We start from the raw sequence: 23,805 nt of genomic DNA, 5'->3' as shown, positions 1-23,805 counted from the left end.
ACATAATTTTGTCGCTAATTTTTTATAAATAATGGACACTATCATTTTGATTTCTTCTTTATTGGGAGCAATATACAGATGTTGTTCAGCATAAAAAAAAGGTAAAAGCGATTATCATGGTTGAATGTACACAGCGAGAGTGTATTCATGCATAATATGTCTATGCGATAATAATGAGAATTACACAAGTCACGCGAAGCATCATCTCCCGTAGATGATCGACGAGCTGCTTCACTTCCAGCTGTATGCAGCTGGATAAATCCACTGAATGATGTACGCGATGAAAGAGTTGGTGGAGAATAGTTGAGAGATTTCAAAGTAGATAGGGAAGGAGAGTTGAATTGGCCGGCGCGATCATTTGCCATAACCACCGCCCGGAGGTAAGTATTGATTGCTGGGACTGGTGCCTACACCAACGCCGCCACCACCTCCAAAGATGCCGTTGCCGTTTGCACCACCAACACCAAATCCACCCACTGACGGTCCCCCGTAGCCACCCCTACCTGTCAGCCAGCATAAAATCACATTTATATTTATGATACCATGTCCTTTTCGACGTGACCCACCATCACGTCTCATCTTCTTACTCTCTTATAAATGAAAAGGAACGTAAAAGATATCTCGAGTTCGATTAGACTTCACGTGAGGATAAAGTACGCCTGAGATTATTTTTTATGTTTCCTCTTGAGTTTTCGGTGATTTTCTTCTCTTGATGGAGGAAGAGCGAGCGGGTTTACTTGTTTTTTGAGGATTCATTTTGTAATATCAGAGGAATAAAGTAGTACGGAGGCAAACAGACAATTTCTGGGAAAAACCAGGGCATTTTCTTGAATCTGATAAGCAGAATATATTTCACAACCGTATTTTTCATCTATTCTATAAGATTTGTCGAGGCGGAAATGTCATTTGTCAAATGAGATTTCGGAAAGGTTAGGTTTGGGCATATTTTTATACTCATTCTACATTCTTGAGTTTGATTGCTCTGATTTCTTGATATTCTGGTTGAGTGGGTAAAATTCCATCACTATCCGTAATATTTGATGCATTTCAATCTTTGGAATATTTCTACTCTGGAGGAGTTCATTCAGTAATGTAGATTCAATCTAATTTGGGTGAGAATAGTTCACTTCCTCATTAATTAAAAGTAATTACCGTTACTCGGGGAAATTGAGTGATGAAAATAGCCGGTCATCACTGATAATTGAAACGTTTATTTCACGGAATAATCCTCGCGTTGGTCAGAAATAGAATGCCGTTACACTGATAGAATGATTCACTATAAACAAGGTTTCTCGTCACTGAAATCTGGAGAAGAAATCCGTAAAAGTCGGGATTGTAAAATCACAGAATCTTGAAGACAAGATAATTCCGTTAAAGAAAGAGAAATTATAGTGGGTTTCAGTGAAATTGTCCGACATTAAATACGAAATTTGATAAAAAACAGAACTTCCCTGGTTTTCAGGATTATATCGCTAAATATTAGTGACAGGAATACTCAATTCTAAGAATTGACGGCGGTGGCTGAGTGGCCCGGATTCAATTCCCGGCTGGGGGGCCAAAATTTGGGACATTCTAAAATCTGACGGTTTCATACCGAGCGGGAGTCTCGCAAGAGACGACGGCACCTGGCCAGTTTATTCCCTCAAGTGAGGTTTTCTCTTGTTCTTTGGAGAATGGAGTACAGGGGCTTGAGGTATTCGTAAAAACTCCAAAGAATATACGAGAAGGAAATAATACATTTCGTCATTAGGCCGAAAAAATCTATTCTGGCGCAGATAAGTTTGTAATTATATAACTATGCAATGATATGAGCTAGAAGAGTTTTTTCGGCCGTGTGACGAACAATTTTTTGTATCATAACGTCTGTAGGCAGGGATTTACACCCGGAATCACAAAAAAAACATTATTACTTAATTCTAAAATGGTTGACTCGTTCACTTTGAGAACCGCGACTTCCTATAAATGAGGAGTGTACCTCCGAAAACTAAAACGTTTTTCCCCCGTAAAGTTATCCCACTAGAATTGAAGAATAGTGCACTGACCCTGATAAGGCGCGAATCCAATGCCCGGCTGATAAGAACCCTGCGGTCCACTGAATTGATAACCACCGGGTCTGGGAAACTGAGCTTGCCCCTCGTATTGAACATCCGCGTTGTATCCATTCACATCGTCTGCTGTATATTTTACGATTTGAGTCCTAGAGTCCGGTAGAAGTACTCGATATTCGCCCCTCACGACATTTCCGTCGCTGGTCTCCTGCTGACCATAGTCGTTACCGCTCGGTGGATCTAGCACCTCGTATTGAAAACTGTACGGTCTCGGCTGCGATACAGAGACATAAAGGGATATAAAAGGAATGAATACACGTAAAACAAAATAAAATGACAGAGGCAGCAAAATGGGTGGTGAAACAAACGAAAAACAAACAAAGGGAAAGATGTAGAATAAACGATTTGGTGTTGCAACTTTATGGTTATTTTTGTTGCTACCCTTGTTCTCTGGCTCTTCGAAAGCAGCCCTCGGCGATTGTCAGCTGTCCGGGGAACAATACACCGAACACAGAGAGCTCTTGGTCTGTCCTGTGTTGGCATCAGCTCTCTACCTCACATTCATTCCCAAACCTACCCCGTGGGGAGGGTTTTTACCACCGATATCCCCGTGATAATGTGTCCTCCAGCGTGCTACGATTTGTTGAATGACCAAATTATCACAGTTCAACGGGTGCACGATGCACGCTTGGATAAACACATCGTTAATATTCGTTTATCAGATCATATTCATCGCTTTTTTATTTTGTTTAAAATTCAACGTGATGTAAAACAGTTGAAAAAAATATTGGGAATCAACGGGATGGCTTTCGAAGTCAAATTTCCATAGCCAGGAGGCATTCCACCAGGCAATGAATTAAATTAAATTGCGACATAATAATAATAAAAAAATAAAGGTAAAATGAAACTCACTGGACCGTCGTCCCCATTATAGCCGTTGCGATAAGCTCCGGGAATTCCCTCGTAGCCTGGTGGTGGAACGCCACCTGGAAAAGCTCCGTTGTATCCACCGGGATATGCACCACTGGGTCTACCAGCATACCCAACGGGTCCTGGAAAGCCACCGAAACCAGGGGCTCCGTAAGTGCCACTTGGCCTTCCAAGGGAGTCCAATCCATTTCCACTTGGAAGGAATCTACCGGAAGCATCATAACCTACACGTCTCCCTGGCTCACCAAGAATTCCACCGTTTGGTCTATTGTACTGATAACCATTGCTTCCAGAATCCGGCAAAAGTCCTCCCAGTGCAGTCGTGCTACACAATACTGTCAGCACCAAACCGGTGAACTGAATAGGAGAAAAAAGAGCAAGTTAGGAGGAACGAGGGAAAAGAGGAAAGCCCAAGTTTATGGTTAATTTGAGGTAGAGATAGACTATCTCTTGACCGTTATAAATTGTGTAAACGCGAGGTAGAAACTTGTTCGTTACAACCTCAATATAGGAAAACGAAATAAGAAAGGGTAGTCACGCATTTCTCCAATTTCTCCAAAATGGAGAGAAGATACTTGTTTCTAGCCTGGAAACCTTTAAGGATGATTGCAAGTGCTTCTTCCGCGATCGGAATTCGTTACACGAAGTGAATGACAAATGTACTTTTGCTATCTCCAACGGCAGTTTCAATAAATTTGCCCTCGAATTACCCGAGTTAATCCTTTGAAATTGTTAATATTCCCTCGGTACCGCGTTTCTATTCGGCAAGGGAAAATCTTGAATGATAATCGTTCACGTTACGCGCTCCGCGATTGATATACATTGAAGTAATAATCAATGAGTGATGTACTCACCTGATGATTACTCATATCGATGAGCTGTTTCGGAGAGTCCGAGTGAACTGATGAAGATGATTCACTTGCATCCTTATATACTCTATCCCCAGTATTTTTCTTTGTTACAGTTTAAACCCGGTTTAACCGTTGTTATAACAGTGTGAGTATAACATTACGAGGAGTTTAACCCAGTGTTGGAGTTGGAGCTTGAGGGATGGGCTAAATACGATACGATAATCTTCCCTTCACTTGTCGGTCCATCCAACTCCTCTTGAGGATGATCCCTACCGATTTTCGACATATAAAAATACCTCGCTGGTGGCTGGGGATCGTTTCATATATGGATTTTAATTGATTGAGCGTGCGTGGTATTCTTCCAGCACAGAGTATCCATCCACGTTTTAATATTTCATGCGCACCTATCACGCGAATTCGAGTGCCTCTCGGCCAGCAACGTCGATCACGAAGTGCCTATGGGATATTCGGTTACTATATTCCTAATACAGTGGATAACTGATTGGATTCTTCGGAAATACGTAGAATGGGTAAGCATTGTGTATGGAAAATTTGAATATTTCGGGGAATCACGGGTAGTACTTTATTATTTTCCGTACAGAGAGAAAATAATTGGTGCGAAATTAAGAAACAATCAAATCATTGGAGAGCGAAATCCATTTATAGGTCTCCTGCATACTATATCGGGGTGAACAATGAGAGACGAATAGGGGACATTTTTGTCCGCTGGCTTCGGAAAATTCATTGATTTACTGGGACATGTCAGAGATGATCAGGAATCTATCATCAATTATTGGTGATTCCGGACACTGAGTGGAAAGAACCCTTCTCATAATGCAAAAGTCGACATTTCCTAAAATAACAACAGGTATTTCAATTTTTTTTTAAAAAGGGTATCTTAAAATTCGCGTTAAGACTAGGGTAACTCAAAACTCATGTGAAAAATCGTCGGAAATCTTACGTTTTCCTTCTCTTGAAAGCTGTGTAAATGACATGAATGCATCAAAAAGTACAAATAACATGAAGTAGTTCACATTGGAAGGGAAATAAAATGATTTGCGAGCTCCGGGAGGCTTAGAAATGGATGTGAACAACAAGCTTTCACATGAATTTTGAAATACCCTTGTTTTATCAGGAGATGTCAAAGTGCACATTAAAAAAATGGGTTCTGAAATCAAGTATTCCTCTGATGTGAATCCAGTCGCAAAAAATGATCTAATGAATTACACAGAGAAAAAAAAGTTTTTTTGGCAATTACGTCTTCGCTTGCATCAAGAAATTCATGGCTTGAAAATTGACAGAAGAAAATATCTTACACTGAGAAAGAAAAAACATTGGTCAAGACATTTTGTACTTGTCTCGAAGACGAGGGAAATTTGTGTATGATAAGAAAGTGATTTCTCAAATCAAGTCTAGTTGACTAATTTATTCAATAATTGTTGAGTTTCAAATCCAGAATATTTTAATGCAAAAACCACCAATTGGCCCTCATCTTTTGGGCAAGTACAAAATCGCTTGACGAAAGGTTTATTTTTTTCAGTGTGAGATATTTTCTTCTTGTCAATTTTCGAACGATGCCTTTCTTGTTTTTTCTCAGTGTAGATTGCAAGTTGTAATAAGACGTGAAATCTACTCGAATCATGTTGCACTTGACTTGGATTGATTCGATTTCCGACATGAAGTCGGATTCGTTGACTTCATTCATGAGTTTTTATATTCTTTGCATTCTTTGCTGTATGTACGATAGGTCGATTAAACTCCAGTGAGATGCAAAAAATATATTTGAAGTACTCGATTCAATGGCTATGGTGATCATCGCATTACATAGAACGCATGATCTCCCAGGTCTAATACTAGCTCAGCTGTAATCTCGTTTAGAGGGGCTTCACTTCCCTTTTTCTCCTGTCGTTTCCGTTCATTCAAAGCGCTTACAGTTCGTTATTGGAATTCCATTGGGAATTTTGAATTCATCATAAGATCGTGCACATCGTGTTAACGTACACTCCATCGCATTACAACAGCGGGCGATTCTGTATGCGTCAATGGGAATTACAGGTTGTGTTTGGTGTGAGAGATTCAAACCGACATAGTGGAGGAGAGTGAAAATACTCGATTCAGAAATCTATTGATTATGAAATGTAGAACCACTGGGGTATGATTTTTTTATGTGAATCTGGTTCGATCTGTAAACATTAGAAGTGTGGTTATTAGTGCAGCTACCAGATGTAAAATGAATTCCATCGAAATCTCTTCAATATTTCAAGTCCACTAATGGCACTTGAGATTGACGCTTTTTTCGGAGAAATTGGCGTTGGAAAAGCTCGAAATATTCTTTCAATTTCATTTCATTCACTATGAATAGAACCAGATATGCACTAGTCATCATCATGTCTCAGTATAACTCCGCACGAGAATTCTTAATTGTCATGAATCATTCAAATCCATCTTTAAAGAATGTTATCGCACTTACTTAATAATATATTGGAAGAAAGTTTGACCCACTGACATATGATTTTTTTATAGAAATTTTTAGAGCACTTTTTTACAAATACAGAAGAGAAACTCGATGGTCATATTGGATTTCAAATTGAATCTTTGGACGATCTGGCGGGATCTGTGAATATTAGAGTGTGGTTACCAGTGAGGGTACTTAATGTGAAGTGAATCCTATCAAAATCTCTTCAATATTTCAAGTCTACTAATGCGATATCAGATTGAGCCATTTCTTTCTGAGAACTGATCTGATACGACATTTTAGAGCTCTTTTGGAGCAATATATATAGAAGATAAACTCTATATTCGTACTGGATTTCAAATTGAATATTTCGATGATGTGATAAAGGTATGATTACTAATGGAGGTAAAGTGAGTTCTATCAAAATCTCTTCACTATCTCTAGACGTTTAATAAATCATGAGAGATTAAAACATTTATTTTAGTAAGAATATCCGTCGTTTTCAATATTAATAAAGCCGGAATATGCACTGGTAGTGTCACCCGACCTCCGATAATTTTACCTCAGTGTAAATGTCATTCAAATTCATCTCCCAGCAATCTCACCCTGATTATTTCAGAACTTGGAACACCATCAGGAGGTGATTCTCTTTTTAGTCATGTAATCTAGTGGACGAGTGTTGAAAATTTTCGATGAAATCCTATGGAGAATTCGAACATTCCCTATAGGATTTTTCTGATAGGATTTCCCACAGGATTTCCTATAGGATTCCCTATCAGATTTATGACCCTAATCCTGACCCTTCTGACCGATTGGTTTCGAGGCTCAATTTTGTGTGTTACTTTCTATAGAAAACCCTATAGTGAATTCTATAGGAAATCCTATAGAAAATCCTATAGGAAATCCTATAAGGAATCCCACCAGAAAAATCCTATAGGAAATGTTCGAATCCTCCATAGGATTTCCTATAGGAAATATATAATAATATATATGGAATATAGGATGTCCTATAGGAAAACCTATAGAAAATCCTATAGGAAGTCCTATAGGATTTTTTCATACGTGTAATATATCATGAAAGCCATTTATTATCAAGAGATTTGTTGAAAAAGCTCAGAACATCCTATGATTTCCATTCTATTCACTGGTAATGTCGACTGGTCGCCGATGATTTCACCTCACTGTAACTTCACCTATGAATTTTTTATTGCCGTAAATGATTCAAATGCATCTTCGAAAAAGGTTAATCCAAATGGTTCTGCAGAATCGAAACCACCAAGATCTGCTTTCTCTTCAATTATATGATGAGGGACTTTCCCACTAAAATTAATCGATCGATGGAAAGCCCGAAATGTCCGAGTTTGCGAATTCAGAGTCTGAAAATTTAAGGTTCTTTTCGCAGCTGCAGTTCGTTTGCATAGGAAACGGTTGTGGTGGCACGAGCGGCTCGTTGGAGATCCTCGAGTGCAACCTACTATATGTAATTGTGGATTCCGCTCTTAGTTACCACTGTACCTTCATTGCGCGAAAAGGGGGTGTGGGGTACAGTTGGTACGTGTGTGTTGAATGGCAAGGGCACCACACCGGTGATACAGAGCTTCTCTTTTCACGTTGAAAGTACCTCTCCGCGCTAGGTGGGAGCTTTTGCTCGTAAACGAGCACAGCTATGACACGGCAAGTATACGAGAGGGTTGGTGTTACACTCTAACAAGTCGTTGGAGTCGTTTTCCCGTTGTCATTTTGTTAGGGACATTTTTCACACATGCAGTAATGGCCACGACATTGTTAACCACCAACGTCAATTTTTCGAATTCATGCGATTTCTGTGTACCATTGGTGTCAATGGAGGGTCAATCTTTTTATACTTTACGGTTTCATGACTATTTAATGCACGGTCATTTGAACACAGAAATCATTATGACCTGTTGTACTAGACATTCAATGTCAGTTAGGTGACGCAGCTGGTTTAGACCCAAAAACCCTATATTTGTTGCAGAAATGAATATTCATTACTCTTGTGCTGAATCAGCATGCGTTAATTAGCCTGTCACCTTGGCCACAAACAACATCAATTTTTGGAATTCATACAATTTGCGTAAATCATTGTTGTTAATGAGGAGTCGGTCTTTCATATATTTTACCTTCGCTCTACCGTCTTTGTAGGAAATTTAATACATCATCAAGTACGAAAAATTACAGAAATTTTTTTTTTTTTTCGTAACTCCATACTTTCCATCGAAGAACCAATATATAACGTATAGTGGCAGACATTGAGTGTCCATTACCGTTCGGCATTACCGAGGATTCATGACGGTGACGTAGCTGATTTGGACCCCTCAAAAACCCTATATTTGTTCCAAAAATAAATATTCATTACTCTTGCGTTGAGCTCGTCATATGTTAATTAGCCTGTCAACTTGGCCACAAACAACGTCAATTTTTGGAATTCATACAATTCGCGTAAATCATTGTTGTTAATGAGGAGTCGGTCTTTCATATATTTTACCTTCGCTCTACCGTCTTTGTAGGAAATTTAATACATCATCAAGTACGAAAAATTACAGAAAATTTATTATTTTTTTTTCGTAACTCCATACTTTCCATCGAAGAACCAATATATAACATATAGTGGCAGACATTGAGTGTCCATTACCGTTCGGCATTACCGAGGATTCATGACGGTGACGTAGCTGATTTGGACCCCTTAAAAACCCTATATTTGTTCCAAAAATAAATATTCATTACTCTTGCGTTGAGCTCGTCATATGTTAATTAGCCTGTCACCTTGGCAACAAACAACGTCAATTTTTTGAATTCATACAATTAGTGTAAATCATTGTTGTTAATGCGGCGTCAGTCTTCCATATATTTTACGGTTTTACCTCCGCTATACCTTCTTTACAGAAAAAATAATTTAACATATCATTAAGTATGAAAAATTCCAGGAAATTTATTATTCTCTTTTTGTAACTTCGCACTTTACATCGAAGGACTAATATATAAGCTACAGTGTTAAACATTCAGTGTCCATAAGCGTTCGGCATTAGCGAGGATTTATGTAGGAGGTGACGTAGCTGGTTTGGAGCCCTACAAAACCCTATATTTGTTGCAAAAATAAATATTCATTACTCTTTTGTTGAGTTTGCCAAGTATTAATTCAACACAAGAGTTCAATACAAGTCAATTTTGACTATTGACCAGTTTTCAATGAATATCTCGGAACCTAAGGGACATAGCAAAATTTTTGTTATAACCGTTTTTCTAGAGCCGATTGAGAGCTACAATAAATGTAGTTACGAAAATTTCGCTATCTCCCTTAGATTCGGAAATATTCCTCAAAAACTGAACTGCGAGATAAGTCGACTTAAACCGCTTTACCACTTCGCTACTGAATTAGCCTGTCACCTTGTCCACAAACAACGTCAATTTTTTGAATTCATAAAATTTGTGTATACCATTGCTGTTGATGTGGGGTATAACTTCCACATACTTCCCACTGCGGTTCGATAATTTTCCGTGTTCAGCCGAGCGAGTTGAATGCTTAAAAGCAATTATGATGGATGCTGCACCGAAGATAAAGCATTTTGGAGTGCTTATCGCCGGTATAGATATTCCCCGGTTCAAAACTCCGTGGGATCACCGGCTAATTAGAACGAATCATCTTCGTGAATGCACCAGATTCTGTCAGATGTTCACCGAAAATTTCGCATCAGTGACTTTCATTTCCAAAGAGATATTACGAATTTTGAGTTTCTATTCACATCTATTCCTCTTCAACCATTTTGGCGAGATTACCTGAATGATGAATCCCCCCCAACCATNGGGGGGGGGGGGGGGGGAGAGAGAGAGAGAGAGAGAGAGACTAGGAGGATCACTACTGCTTACGGTTTCCAATTTGATTCCCTTGATTCGGGGTTGAAGGCCTCATTAGATTAGGCTTGCAGGGGATAACAGCAATTCAGTAATGATCGATATCACTCATGAGCTTTTCTCCATCCCCCGGATACTGGCGAGATTATTTAATACCCATTGTGCGGCGAAACGGAAATGAGAGATAGTACTCGAAATAATAAATGTCACGTGCTCATTAGAATCTCCATTGAGATTCCCGAGAAATGCCACATTCTCCTTTTAATATTGACATCAAAGACGTACATTCACATGACGGAGAGCAGAATATTAAGAAATTTCAAGGCATAACGAAGCCAGTTATGTTTGATGTGGGTATTCATTTGATTCACAACTCCTCTCCAGGTGAGTTGAATGTGTGGATCTAACGTAATTAGTCCGCTCTCCTACCTTTCCTTTTCTTCTCTTTCATGAGTCCCTTTTCTTCTCCGACATTTCTCCCTAATTCGCCGCCGCCGAGAGTCAAACAATAACTTCAAAGCACACAATGTTCACTAATGGTAAATACTGACGTTGAAATTTTCATGAATTTTCTGATTTATCGTGTTTTCAGGATTTATTCATCGTTCATCGGGAATTTCACGTTTGGAAATGAAATAGAGCCGTTCAGTGGTATAATCGTGGATACTGAATGAGTTCACGCAAACGCGGATAATTTCGCTTTAATGGCCAGCACGAATACCGATTGATGCAACCAGGGGGAGAGAGAAGGATTACCTATCAAAGGCGAGGATGATGCGAGGATACGGGGCACATTAGATGCCATAGAAACCGATTCAGACTCAATTGTGCAATTAATGATGGTGCACCACTGCACACCGTTACATGCTAGACGTTCAGAAATTACCCAGAAATCATTCGCCAACCCCGTGCACTACTTTTTCAGAGATGCACAATGGGGCACAAGAACGAGGAAAAGAATGAACAGAGAAAAACCTACGAAACTCCAATCAATATTTCATTTGAATGTATTCTTTTATTTGAATTCAATTTTCTCATGAAATATATCTCTGCACGGTTATTGAGCTCAATTGAACCAGTTGGAAATCAATTCCAGTGGTGGAGCGTGGAAAAGACCACATTTCATTTGGCGTTGCGGAGGGGTGGTAAAGAGGGAGGGGTACATAACAGTGAGAATGCGGGACAGGAGAAGGAGAAATAGTGAGGAATAGTGAAGAGGGTACCACAGGGAGAATTGACGCGCTCACCTCATGAATTTAAAATTGCGATTTCGACGTTGGCAAATTCGTTGGCAGAAGCGTGAAACAGACCGCGAATTTTCATTCTCCCCTTCTCGGTCTTGAGAGCAAAAAGAAAAACACCATCAAGGTGTGTAAATCCATGCATATATATTACGTGTGTCAGTGGATGCTGTTGCAGGGTAAAATGGAATTATTTTCACATGTGTCTGGAGTGCAAGACACCATGGTATATGTAAGGCTCATAAGAGGGGGGATCGGGGGGTTGTCAGGGGTTGAGGCACCTTTGGTGACCCTTCGCACGCTCCCACGACCACGAAAACCCACTTGGATGGCCAGTTGTATTACCAGGGATATTATACGGGTTTGCGGAGCAGCAATAAATTGCATCCGTGCTCTCTCCAGTGAGAGCATCAGGAGTTGGAGGCGCATTTATGTGATACAGCGCCTCGCCCAGAGGAGTCTGAAGGGACATATAGTTTGCCACTCGGCATTTCTAATACGGCTATGGATATATTCACGTTCACCTTGTTATCATTCTGGGAAACACTGGGGTCGAGTGTATACGGAAAACTGACTGGACTCGGGGAGATAAGATTTAAACTGCAGCAGTTGCTATTTCGTTGGTATATTTTTTTTCCGTGGATATGAATTTGTGTTCCGGTGTAACTATCCTTCCTATTTAATGATGCCAAAACGTATGCAACAGCAATAACAACAACAAACCCACGGGGAAAAGTGCTAGCAGGGCGGACGTGATGCACTCCAGACCACTTAGCATTCTTCATGTGAGCCTTCACGTTCGCTCCCCTTTTCCTCGGACCATTAAAGTGTATGTGCGGTTGAATAATATTCGTTGTCAGGTATGACGTTCCAGTTCAGATAATAACGTGTCAACACCAAGTTTACGGTACATTTTCGTAAGGAAGACGAGGGTATTTTCGTACTGTTGGGAATCAACATTTTAGGTAAATGTATAAATATTCTGTATCTTTATTTTTTAGTATAAAAATGTTGAGATACATCTGTACATAGCATTAGCCAGTTTATAACCCCAATTGTTACTCCGCAAATTGTAGAGTACAATTATAAATATCTACCCCCGCAAGCACCACAGTATCTCGACGTACGCTTGAGTGTAACCACCTTATATTCTAGAGTATTAAAAGTATGTACAGTTTAAGTGTGTTTTTCCTTGGAAATTCGCAAAGGAAATTCCACTCGTTGAGGTAAAATTGGCAAATGCCCCTCTTGCCGGAAAGAAAAGATGTCCATTTACCAGTTTTTTTTTTCTTTATCGTCGACCCTACTTATGTACCTCAATTTTTTCAAATTACCCAGAGTGGATATTTTTCGGGACAAATTCTATCAGTGAAATTGCGGTGTTCCGTACGTGGGTCTTGGGGCAAATGAATTGGGATTATTGTAGTTGTTGTAATCTGGGTTCGATGGGTACTGGTAGTTGTTGTAGTTTCCTTGGTTGCTGTGAGTATTGTAATTACCTGGAAACAGACAAGATGGGAAATTGTAATGAGAGATGAATAAAATTTTTGTGGGCTTGCGTACGGACAAGTCCAGCAGACAATTACTGAATGGTATACAGTGCAAATTCTCGGAAAAGCGGTGAAGTTTATTCGTCTTTTATCTTTTTGCCAAGAATCACATTCAGATGAGATTCGCCGACCGTTGAAATATTTCATGATAAAAGGACGGACGTATGTTAACTCAGGTCCTCAACACTTTAGGATGTTTAATTAATTAGTATAGCCATCTAGAAGTGCTGACAACCGCCTAGGCAACATGAAATAAAATTACATTTCAAAGATGAAAATTTATCCTTTGCCCCTCATCATTTTTTAAATTTCAATAAAAATTCCCCAAATACAATTTTCCTCTCCCGTTTCATCAACAGATTTAGTACTTCTCCAATAGATGAGAGGCAATTTGTTCACAACAAATCAAGCGATTTTTCTATCAAAATATTTTCGATTTGAGACATAAAAACTATTCAATAAATTGATTCACCTAGACTCTTTTTAACAAATCACTTTCTTATCATAAACAAATTATCCTCGTCTTTGGGACAGGAAAAAATCTTTTAACGAAAGTTTTATCCTTCTCACTGTAACATATTCGGGCCATGAGTTTCTTGACACAAGTGAGGATGTACTTATCAAAAAAAATTTTTTCCCAGTGTACAATAATTTTTCATGTTTTTTTCTCTGTAAACAACGGGAAAAAAGTCAACACCGGAAATGCCATGGTTTCTATTATTCAATGTATAAAGTTACCTCCTTGATTGTAGTTGAATCCTTGCGGCTGGTTCTGATTATAGTTATATCCAGCCCCATTGTTGTAATTGTTAACGTTGTTGTATCCATTATTATACCCATTATTATTATTATTATTATTATTATTATAACCATTGTTATAACCAGTATTATACTGATCTGGATAGGTCGCCTCCCCCTCGTATCTGACATCCGCATGGAAGCCAGTTCTCCAATCGGCCGTATACGTCACTATCTGTACCCTCCCATCCGGAAGCTGTACACGGTATTCGCCCCGTACTGTTTCACCATCACTGCTCTCACGTCTACCAAAGTCATTTCCCGTGGCGGAATCTTTAACGGCATATCCAAAATCGTAGGATTTCGGCTGAAAAAAAAGAACCACCGGAATTTTTTTCACTCTTTTATTCATTTCCAATCGTTTCTCTGGCAATTCTTTATCCTTCATGATGTTACAAAACGTCAAAGGGCGTGTTTAAATACAGAATCATTGATTTTCACTCTCAACATTGTGGGGGCGATATTGTGCAATGGTTTTTCCCTCCCCCCGTAGTGTGATTTCAAGCGATTGAGCTTTAACGACGATAGCCTTTATTGTGAGAGGAGAGCAGTCATGACTACTAATGTTACAAGCCATTGTCTGTGCTTCTCTCTCCCTCCCCCCAAAGCCCCACTGCGCTCCATTTTTTTTCATTTGCAAACAGCAGAAATTCCAGTTTCCCTTAACTCGGAAAATTCCACTATGAGAATCACAGTGCAATGGAAAAAAGTAAATTTTCAAACTGCCACAACTTCTGCTGTAACTGGATATTGTGCATTAAGAAGAACGAGATGTATATTGTATACAAGTAGACTATCATTTTCAAGATTGTTTTCGCTGAAAGTTTTCATCAACTCCACAACTGTTGAATTGTTTTTTTCATTTCTCCTGTTCTGTCATTTCCTTCAATTCAGCATAGAATGTGCAAATTGGTGGGGGGGGGGTGAGGGGAAGCGGATTAGATACGTCAATTTGGCGTTAATTCATTTTCGATAGCCGAAGCGATTGGGCTGCATGTTTATACGGGCTCATCAATAATTCANAAATTGGGGGGGGGGGGGGAAGCGGATTAGATACGTCAATTTGGCGTTAATTCATTTTCGATAGCCGAAGCGATTGGGCTGCATGTTTATACGGGCTCATCAATAATTCATTCGCCATTAATACCATTATTTACCGATTGCATAAAGCAATTATCGTATGCCAGGACTGAGCTATAACTTGAAGGGTGAACGACGAGGGAGACGGGGAGAAGTAGAAAACAGATCTACCGGTTTAGTACAGTTGGAAATCCATTCTCATTCATCTCACAGATTGGTCTCGCTATGAAACGCCATCGAAATGGTTTGTTGTTATACCTGACTGTCGATGTAATCCTGATGCTCGTCGTGATGGCCGTCCGATCCCAGTGGTGCACCATAGCTATTTGTTACGCCTCCGTGGGATACTTGATTGTTGCTTACCGGCAAATTCGCAGGAACGCCATACTGGTTGCTCAGCGGTGGTTCGCCATAAACCACCCCTAGACTCACCATCAACGTCAGCATTATCTGCAGCACATAGAGGCAACGGGGGTGAATTAATGGGGCTGATCTACTTGCACCGTTACATTATGACTCATTGAGTATTCAATAATCCCCGGTTTTTCATTCACTTAACAGGGGATGGAAACAGAATAACTCCAATTGTGAAAGTGAAGAGAAAAGAAAAAACTTGAAATTCTGACTCCACAATTTATTCACAGACTCATCACTCGACTGAATTTATTCACTTTAAAATACTTGAATGTTGGACGGAAACTCGCTCAATACCTGGGTCACTGAGGTGTACATTTTTGATATTAGTACCAATCGGCACTGAATTAAAGTTGAATTGTGAAGATACTCTGGCTCTTGATGTTCCTTTTATACGTGCCCGACTTACTTCCACGTGTAACTCAGCTTCCTGTGGTTTTGCGCGCGCCTATACGCCACACGCGTGCTGCACTATGGTGGTGAAGCAAAAAACAGCGGGGGAGAGTGAGATAGAAATGGCAATGGGGGAGGGGAGAGACATCAGAGGGGGATCAGTCGTGTGCGCGTGCAGGAGTGAATAAACATGCATCATTGTTGATTTTCACACAGAGTCCTCGGGAGCAGGGAGGATAGAAGAAATTGAGGCAAAGGAGGTGATTTGGACTGTGAGATGTACAAAGTAAACAGAGAGAGTGAATGGAGGACTGGGCAAGGGGGTGGGAAGGGGGCAATACGTCCTCACAGTGAGGAAAGCCCACGCTTTATTTCGCTCCATTGTTTCACACGCGCTCGCGTCTCTCCGTTGATTTCGGGAGGGACGAGCAGTCTCGTCGCGGCCAGTCGCACACGAATACGAGAACGCTTGATGGAGAGGAGGCATATCTGGTTCGCTTCTATACGGAGAAAGCTAGTTACTTCACAGCGTGGGAGATGCTCATGCAATATTTGTACGCGGCTTCTTCTCTCCTCGTTTTTCTTTTATTTTGTTAAAAATCCTCTTTTCTTTCTCTCCATCTCCCTCCGATTTACTGTCTCCTATCTTCTTTTTTTTTCTCTCTCTTCTCCGTCGAAACTAATTAGGTAATTGAAACTTAATTAAGCCCAGCCCCTCCCGGGTACTCTGTCTATCTACTCTACTCCTCCTCCTCCCTCAGTGTCTTGTTCATGCCCCTCTCTATTTGCGGCATACGCCGGTCTTGAGACGCTTCGGTACCCGTTAATTAGGTGACTATATATGTTACAGGCTGAATTATGCACATGTCAAGTGCGTTTGCGTCTGATTTCGGCAGGCTTATCCTCGCTGGGGCTCCTCTTGTCGATAATATGTATTGAGACGTCTAGGAAATGAGGGGGGATGAAAGGGACAGTGTGACGTTGAGGAGCCCAGTGACATTTGATGTGGTTTCTATATTTGGTCCGGGGAGCCGCAGAGAATATCATTTCAGTGGTGATGTTAAAAATTGTCAGAAAATCCAGCAGCAGCAAGAGATTATTCTGAATATATTACTAATTGTTAAAGAATTAAAAAATACCATTAAAATATCATTCGTCATTGAAGTTGAAAAAATGAAAAATGATTTAAAATGTTTATTTGTTACTAAAGTAGGGGAGGGTGGGGCAAAACGGCCCCCCTTCAATTGTCAATAACTTGTGAATGACATTGTGAAAATTCCCAGTTCCAACTTCAGTTTGAAGATAATTTTTCATTCTTCAAAACGAGCTCTAACTCATCCCAATCGGATTATTGAATCGGAAAATATTGACGATTGAAGGGGGGCCGTTTTGCCCCATCCTCCCCTACTGGGTAATATTATTGAATATGATATTAAATGCAATGTTAGAAATTAAGAATAATATAACTTTTTATTTTACTATAGACTACACCAAATTGTTCAATGTAGAATAGCTTTGGTAATAACACAATTTGTGATACATTTAATTTTTTTTTAACCCAATTTTTTTTAGGTCGAATAAATTAACGCCCTGATGACGGACACTGATGTCCGCAAAGTTGGTAAATGGGGAAGAGTTGGAACCTCTATTTTTTCTTTTTATTTCTCTTCTTTTTCAATTTACTGTGATGACTGTTAATGGATAAGAAGTAGATTTTTAATAACAATATAATTTGCGTATCCCTGATTGGATGACGTTGCACGATGGTTAGACCATCAAGGCGTCATCTCCCATAAAGACGTGAGAATTCCAATGTAATATATGGAGAAACAATGGTTGAGTGCGTGTTACTTTTTTTTATTAGTGCACCTAAGTGAGAATAATAATTTCATCATGCGCCGGTTATGTCGGCATCATCTTGAAAAATTGGCAATGCTTCGGTTATTTGAAAACCGTTGATAGCAAATTATGCTGATTACACCGTGGAGCATTAAACGGATTGTGCTGTATATCTCGGTCACTGGAGTAGTATACCGGCGCGGGCCCTTAGCGGTTGTTACGCGCTGTTACGAAATTGCCATTTGTGCAATAATGCGGGATAGGGTGAGCAGAAGAGACGGCAACAGGAGAAAACAGGAGGTTAACCGGGTTTTGAAGAGTCAGAGCACCGTCAAATTTAAACGAGATAGGTATCGCACTGTACAGATAGGGCGATTCACCGAGTTAATCGGTTCGCTTCAGCCAGTGGGAGAGCCAACACACGAGGAGAAAGTGAAACTTATATACGTGCGTGTACTTATCCCCATGGATGCGGTTTAGAGCGTGAGCTTTGCTCGTTCAATTACATTAATTGCTGTAAAAAGGGCCATATTCGTCTAATAGCCACTTGGTTTAAAGCACCAGGGGGGAAAAATTCTACCCGCAGTCTTTGAAAATCAGCACATTCCCTTTAAGATTATTGCCCAGTGCGGTTCATCCACCTTTCGTCGGGATCGATTCACCGCCCGCTTCAAACCGAAGGGGCCAGCTAAAACTGTGTGAGATGATTGTTACTGAATCGGCAGAAGTCACTGGGTATTTGTCAAATGGCTAACGCTGAGACCCGCAGGACTTTTGCCATTTCATTCCAAGTGGGTTAACTGCCAACAATAATTCGGAAGTTAGCATTAAACTGCATCGCCCTTGTGTGACTTCAAATCTTTCGCAGTTGATTGTCGGTGAAGAGGGCAATTCACACATGCTTCCGTCGACTTCGGCGGACCCCGAGATCCTCCAGATATAATCTTTGCTGGTGTCACACAGAGCTCTTGACCCTTGCGGTTTCAGTCGAATCGCACTGCTCCGGGAAAAGACACAATCAGCTTTTCCGATGGATGTTCACCTTTGAATTGCACCAATCAGAGAGATCTAATGGCGTTATTTTAATTTGACACATTTTTACCTTTTCTTGAAATTTTATTCCTGAATTCATTATCTACAGTGGGATATAACAATTTACAGTCAGAAATAGGAATTCTATCTTCGAAAGATGAAAGTTCCGTGAAGGTATTTATATCGATATATATCGAGATCGCGGTATTTTCGAGTTCTTCAAACTTACAAATTATTCTTCACGTCATAATTGTTAATTTTATTACGCTTATCATGCCCGCAATGGATCAATTCTTCTTACATTTTCATTCATCATAAACTTTCATGAATCGCATTTGAAAATCATTCAGTTTTCTAAAAAACGGAGTCATAGTATTTTTCTTATTTTTCATTTTGAGAAGTGAAAGTAAATTGATCAAAAATTCAAAATTATTCATTAATTTTTCACTCATTATTCATCTGTATTATTGATTGACTTTTTTTTATGTATCATCCATTTTTATGATGTATTTATTAAAAGAAAGCTTCTCACAATTAAATGAGTATTACTATACGAACGTATCCAAATAGAAACCATCACAGACAGAATCTGGAAATTGACGACAACTTTCGCTCTTGGTAAACTGGACCATCGTATTTTCGACGTCTACCACAAGCGCATGTCCAATATCAAAACCCGATGCTAGTACCCACAGCAAACCCTTTTGGCAAACTTGAGAATCATTCGTACAGCTGGACATGCTAATAACGCTTAGAGAGGTATTACTTATTCCCAATAACATCTCTTCATTACAATAGTTACAATAACAGCTGCCTACTATTGTCACCGTCTCCATATCCCTCGCATTGTTTCACACTCGCTCCATTCATGACAATGTAGAGTAGCTTATTACTTCTCCTATTCAATTAAAGGATTTTGCAATTAGCTAATTTTTTTTTCCTGTTGTCTTCTTCATTCTGCAATCAATATGTTACATATGAAATTTACATCGGGCGATGGTCGGTCGCAATTTTTTTGTGATACAATCCCTTTTAAAAAAATCTATCCAACGCTTTCTGTTGCCGATCTATTCCGCTATAATTGAACTCTATTCATAGGTATTAATATAGCCATAACTATATTTATAGATAGCTATAGTTATAAATAGTTATACATAACTATAACTATTCATAACTTCAGCAATAAATATGTATAGGTATAGTGTATAGGTATAAATATTTGTGGATAATACCGATAGCTAAAATTATTGTATAGCTATAGTTATGGAATTGGAAGTGTTAAAAAACAAAAATATTGTGAACAAACACTAAAAAAAGGTTATGTATTTTTTTTCAACAATACAATTACAACAATTTCTACAATCTGAAATTGGCTAATGAATTTTGTTAATTTTAATAATTTACCCATTACAACACCAGGGATATACAATGCATTTCGTGAGGAATAAATGTTTTTTCTGTAGAAAAAAAATATAAGGGCCAATGGCTATATTTATACAGTGCGGAGCGCGCAAGATACTCCAAAATAAATAGGAATCCTATTTATGAAAGGTCATACACATAAATGAACATCGTTAGAGTCGAAATATCTCGAAATTCGTAAGACTGATTCCTCATTGGTTAATCGCATAGGCATGAACTAGGTTAGTTCTCACCCGAAAAATTTAAATACAAATTCGTCACACAGTGCGCGCAGGGCACTCCACGGTCTCGTGTCTTATTAAAACTGTTCCGAAGCTATAAGTAAAAATGATCGAACAAAATTTATTCGTGGCTCACATTTTTTCCCTGACTTTGAATAAAAATTTCTGAAATCCAGGTCGCACTCTGATTATCTCAATCGTACATATCTCTGAACTTTACTCTCCGCGTACAGTGCAATCAGTTTTTCATAATGAAAGCGGAAAATCGATTATTTCTGCTGCATTTTTCACTCGTTCCCAAATTAAACCGTATTTTTACATTTTTACATTTTTCGCTCGTTCCCAAACTAAAACGTATTTTTACGATTTAATTTGGGAACGAGTGAAAACTGTTTACATGTTTACCATCCGCGTTCTGTTAATTTTTACTGCACTTCCACTTCACGCACCCAATGCCTCAACTCCCCCAAGTACAATCAATCAACAGTCCTCCCCATTCCTCAATTCGTCGCAGCTCTGAGCATCGACCGGAGCAAAAGTAAATACAAAACACAATAAAATGAATGGAGTGAGAAGAAAGTTCGAGTTTTTGAAACAGCCCTGCGTATTATAAACTCAACTGTGGGTGCAAACTGTAAGAACAAACAAGATTGCATCTCAGATGTGTCAGTCCATTAAAACTTTTCCAAGTCCAGGCCTGTGGCACTTTATAAATTGCCCAAGTTCCGGTCGTGCACGGGCATGTACAAGCCCCCTCGTCATGCCTCTCGCCCCGCATGCCTCGGACAATCAGAGAAACGTGCGGGCCTTAACTGATCATAATAATAATCTGTTTGAAGTAAGGACCTCATGGAGATCTAATTAATTCACTTGAGTATGGCTTGCCTGTGTACACAAATCGTATATCCGCATATACCTCTGGGATTTCAGTGTGTAAGTTAGTTTTTGGAATGAGGAAATTTACACAGGGGTGGTCCTGCTCATTGGATTAATAAACTGTTTGCTGTATGCGGCGAGACGAGAGAGTGATGGGAGGCTACATGCAAAAGTGGATGATAGTATAAGTGAAGCTAAGCTGACGCGCCGACCATTTGGATGCCTAACACGCGATGCATCTGTTAACTGATTTCTCCAGTTACAGGAGAGGATAGCGTGTATGGAGCAAACTTTGTTTCATAATATTTTCCCCCTCCCCTTTTCCCTCGGTGTGTTCCTTCCAAGACACTGATTTTCCCCGGTTTTATATCGCATTATGTGCCCAGCAACCGTTTCATCTCGGGAGCACAACTAAATGAAATTGAGGAAAAATGAGTAAGAGAATTCAATGGAATGAAGGAAATACGAATAATCATCGAAAGTAATTGGACGCGAGGTGCGCGCGTCAGTGTGGCCTTCCCACAGGTACACACACAGAGTTGGAGAGGATGAAAAAAAAGAAAGGATGAAACGTTTCTATAATATAATAATACTTTAATGATTGAGCCTGAATAGGGGGCATGAGTGAATTCACCGAGATTTGCGCAAACGCAACTTGATGTACAACTCGTGCCCTCTTTTCTCACGATATATGCGAAAAATTGCGAAAGATGATGATACACTCTTCCTACACTAGTTATTCACTTTCGCTCTTGTTTTTTCATTTTATGTACAGTTCATGTGTTTCTGACCGGCTGTGGGTTTCTTTTTGTGGTGATTTTTTTAATGAGGCACCTTCACTGATGGAATATTTACTAGTCACTCTGGTATTATACGTAATAATACTGGTTGTTTGGTTCGTATGACACATTGGCATGGTAACCTCCCTCGTCAACATGATAGCTCACTTTTTGCAGCCTACCATCAGGCAAACGAACATGGTAGTTGCCCTTAGTTAGGTACTCATTACGAGTCTCCTGATGACCGAAGTCGTTGGCAGAATACACATCCGCCACATGATACTCAAAGGCATACTTCCCGGCATAACGATCCTGTAATAGAACAAACAGAATTGAAAATTCTCATAAAACATAAACAGAGAAATAAAAATGGCCAGTCAATGTGAAAAGTTTTACGTAGTTTACTCAGAGCTTGTTTGACTTTTCGAAATCTATTGGAGCACTGTGGAGACGAGTGCACTCCTAGTTTTTGTACTCACTGAGTGCTAGTTATTGCATGTTTGATGATAAAAAATTTATAAGACCAAAAAGACTCGAGGAAAAAGAAACGAGACGAACAGAAGGAAGGAGGAAATGTAGTTAACGAAGCTGAGGGTAGCTAGTCAGGGGTAAGAGAAGACACATGCGGCACAGTGTTGTTGGAGGTCTCGTGATGAGGCCAGGAGTGGTGCAAAGTGCGATCCATTGAACAATTCCTGGCAGAGTTTCGTGCCAGTTCCGGCGCGCATATGTTCTTGTCGGATCAGCGAAGTTGGATAAGGCTAAGTGGGTCGGGCGATGTTGCAACGGGTGGCCAGGCAAGAGATCCCCCTTCTAAAGTCTCTCCTTCCCTCACCTCAACACTCCCTCCCTCCCGCCCTCCCGTCCCTCTATAGCCCCCACACAGTTTGCTGGTCTATACCCCCGTGTACATTGTGCACTGCCACCCGCTGCTTCGCGTCTCCAGACACGTAAGCTCTTGGTCGTAAGTTAAATGTGCACTGAGCACGCGTCTCTCCCCCTCCCCCATGCCCTTCGCCGCCCCGTGGCACACCCACCTGTACCTGTACAATAGACCCTCAGGGCCATCGCTCTACCGTTTAACCCAACTCGTATAAATCGATTCGTCAGGGAGAATTTTCGTCGGTTTTCAACCTGATGGAAGAGACTAATTAATTATCCAAAGTTTACTCACGTATTTCGTGTCTTTGCCGTGGTGCTTATAACTTTCACGTTGGTCTGGTGTTTCGTGGTAACGATTCTTGGTTGCTGATACCATTGATTTTGAACTCGATGGAATTCGATGATTCTTGGGATACTCTTCCTCTCTGGTATTGTCGTAGTAGTGAATATGGTGAGATGGTATTTTTCGAATTGTATGGGGCCTCACCGTTGGCAAAAAGTGATCGTGAATAATGAGTGTGTGTTTCTTTTTGCCTATCACGTCTGAAAAGAGGAGCAGTGTGTATGAGTAAAAAGAGTGAGATGAAGGGTTTTTTTTTCAAGAAACTGAAAAGACTTGGATGAAGAAGAGAGGAAGAAGAGGAGGAGAAAAAACTCTCACCTGTTGTGAGCACACGCTCACTTTCACCAAATCCGCTGGGATTTCGTACCGTATTTTTCACGAACAGAGTGTCCTCGGGTGTTGTGTTGGGAGATGACGTTGGTGGTAATCCTTGTGGTAATATTTTAGCATCGTCGATGTATCGCGGTGGTGTTATTATGACTTCATCGGGTTTAATGGGGCGAACATTGGGAGCAAGTACAGGGTGAGGCTGATCGAAGACACCCAATAAACTGTGGATGAATCCTGGATCTGGGTTTGGAAGACGTTTGTTTTTTATGGATTCATTGACTTCTGGTGGTGGTAATCTGTGAGATTTTGGATTATTCAATCCATACCTTGGGACAGGGATATATCGAAGCTGGCGACGAACTCTATGATTCAGGGTGCTCACAATGCTTGATTTGTTCGTAGGAGTCGCAGCGTCTAGCGTGGGAGATGTCAGTGGAACTGGGCCAATTAT

General features: G+C 40.1%; 3 protein-coding genes across 3 annotated transcripts; all 3 read right to left on the bottom strand.

Moving 5' to 3' along the window:
- Positions 1 to 354: 354 nt before the first annotated feature.
- Positions 355 to 3,847, bottom strand: LOC107040871 (pro-resilin-like). Its single transcript, XM_015261537.1, has 4 exons — positions 3,833 to 3,847; positions 2,961 to 3,335; positions 2,043 to 2,322; positions 355 to 503 (listed from the first exon to the last, which is right to left on the bottom strand). Exons 1-4 carry the CDS (start codon positions 3,845 to 3,847, stop codon positions 355 to 357), a joined length of 819 nt encoding a protein of 272 aa, XP_015117023.1.
- Positions 3,848 to 12,760: 8,913 nt separating this feature from the next.
- Positions 12,761 to 15,561, bottom strand: LOC107043676 (probable serine/threonine-protein kinase clkA). The gene is made up of 4 exons (XM_015265279.1): positions 15,535 to 15,561; positions 15,082 to 15,273; positions 13,684 to 14,050; positions 12,761 to 12,894 (listed from the first exon to the last, which is right to left on the bottom strand). The coding sequence occupies exons 1-4, from the start codon at positions 15,553 to 15,555 to the stop codon at positions 12,761 to 12,763; spliced, it is 714 nt and encodes a 237-aa protein (XP_015120765.1). The 5' UTR covers positions 15,556 to 15,561.
- Positions 15,562 to 21,646: 6,085 nt separating this feature from the next.
- On the bottom strand, positions 21,647 to 23,128 carry LOC107043373 (pro-resilin). The gene is made up of 2 exons (XM_015264899.1): positions 22,974 to 23,128; positions 21,647 to 22,111 (listed from the first exon to the last, which is right to left on the bottom strand). The coding sequence occupies exons 1-2, from the start codon at positions 23,055 to 23,057 to the stop codon at positions 21,890 to 21,892; spliced, it is 306 nt and encodes a 101-aa protein (XP_015120385.1). The 5' UTR covers positions 23,058 to 23,128; the 3' UTR covers positions 21,647 to 21,889.
- Between the last annotated feature and the right edge of the window lie 677 nt (positions 23,129 to 23,805).

The sequence above is a fragment of the Diachasma alloeum genome, unplaced genomic scaffold (genome assembly GCF_001412515.2).
Source record: "Diachasma alloeum isolate Michigan unplaced genomic scaffold, Dall2.0 Dall_scaffold_00176, whole genome shotgun sequence".
NCBI classification, from domain to species: domain Eukaryota; kingdom Metazoa; phylum Arthropoda; class Insecta; order Hymenoptera; family Braconidae; genus Diachasma; species Diachasma alloeum.
This window is presented reverse-complemented; position numbering and strand designations above follow the sequence as displayed.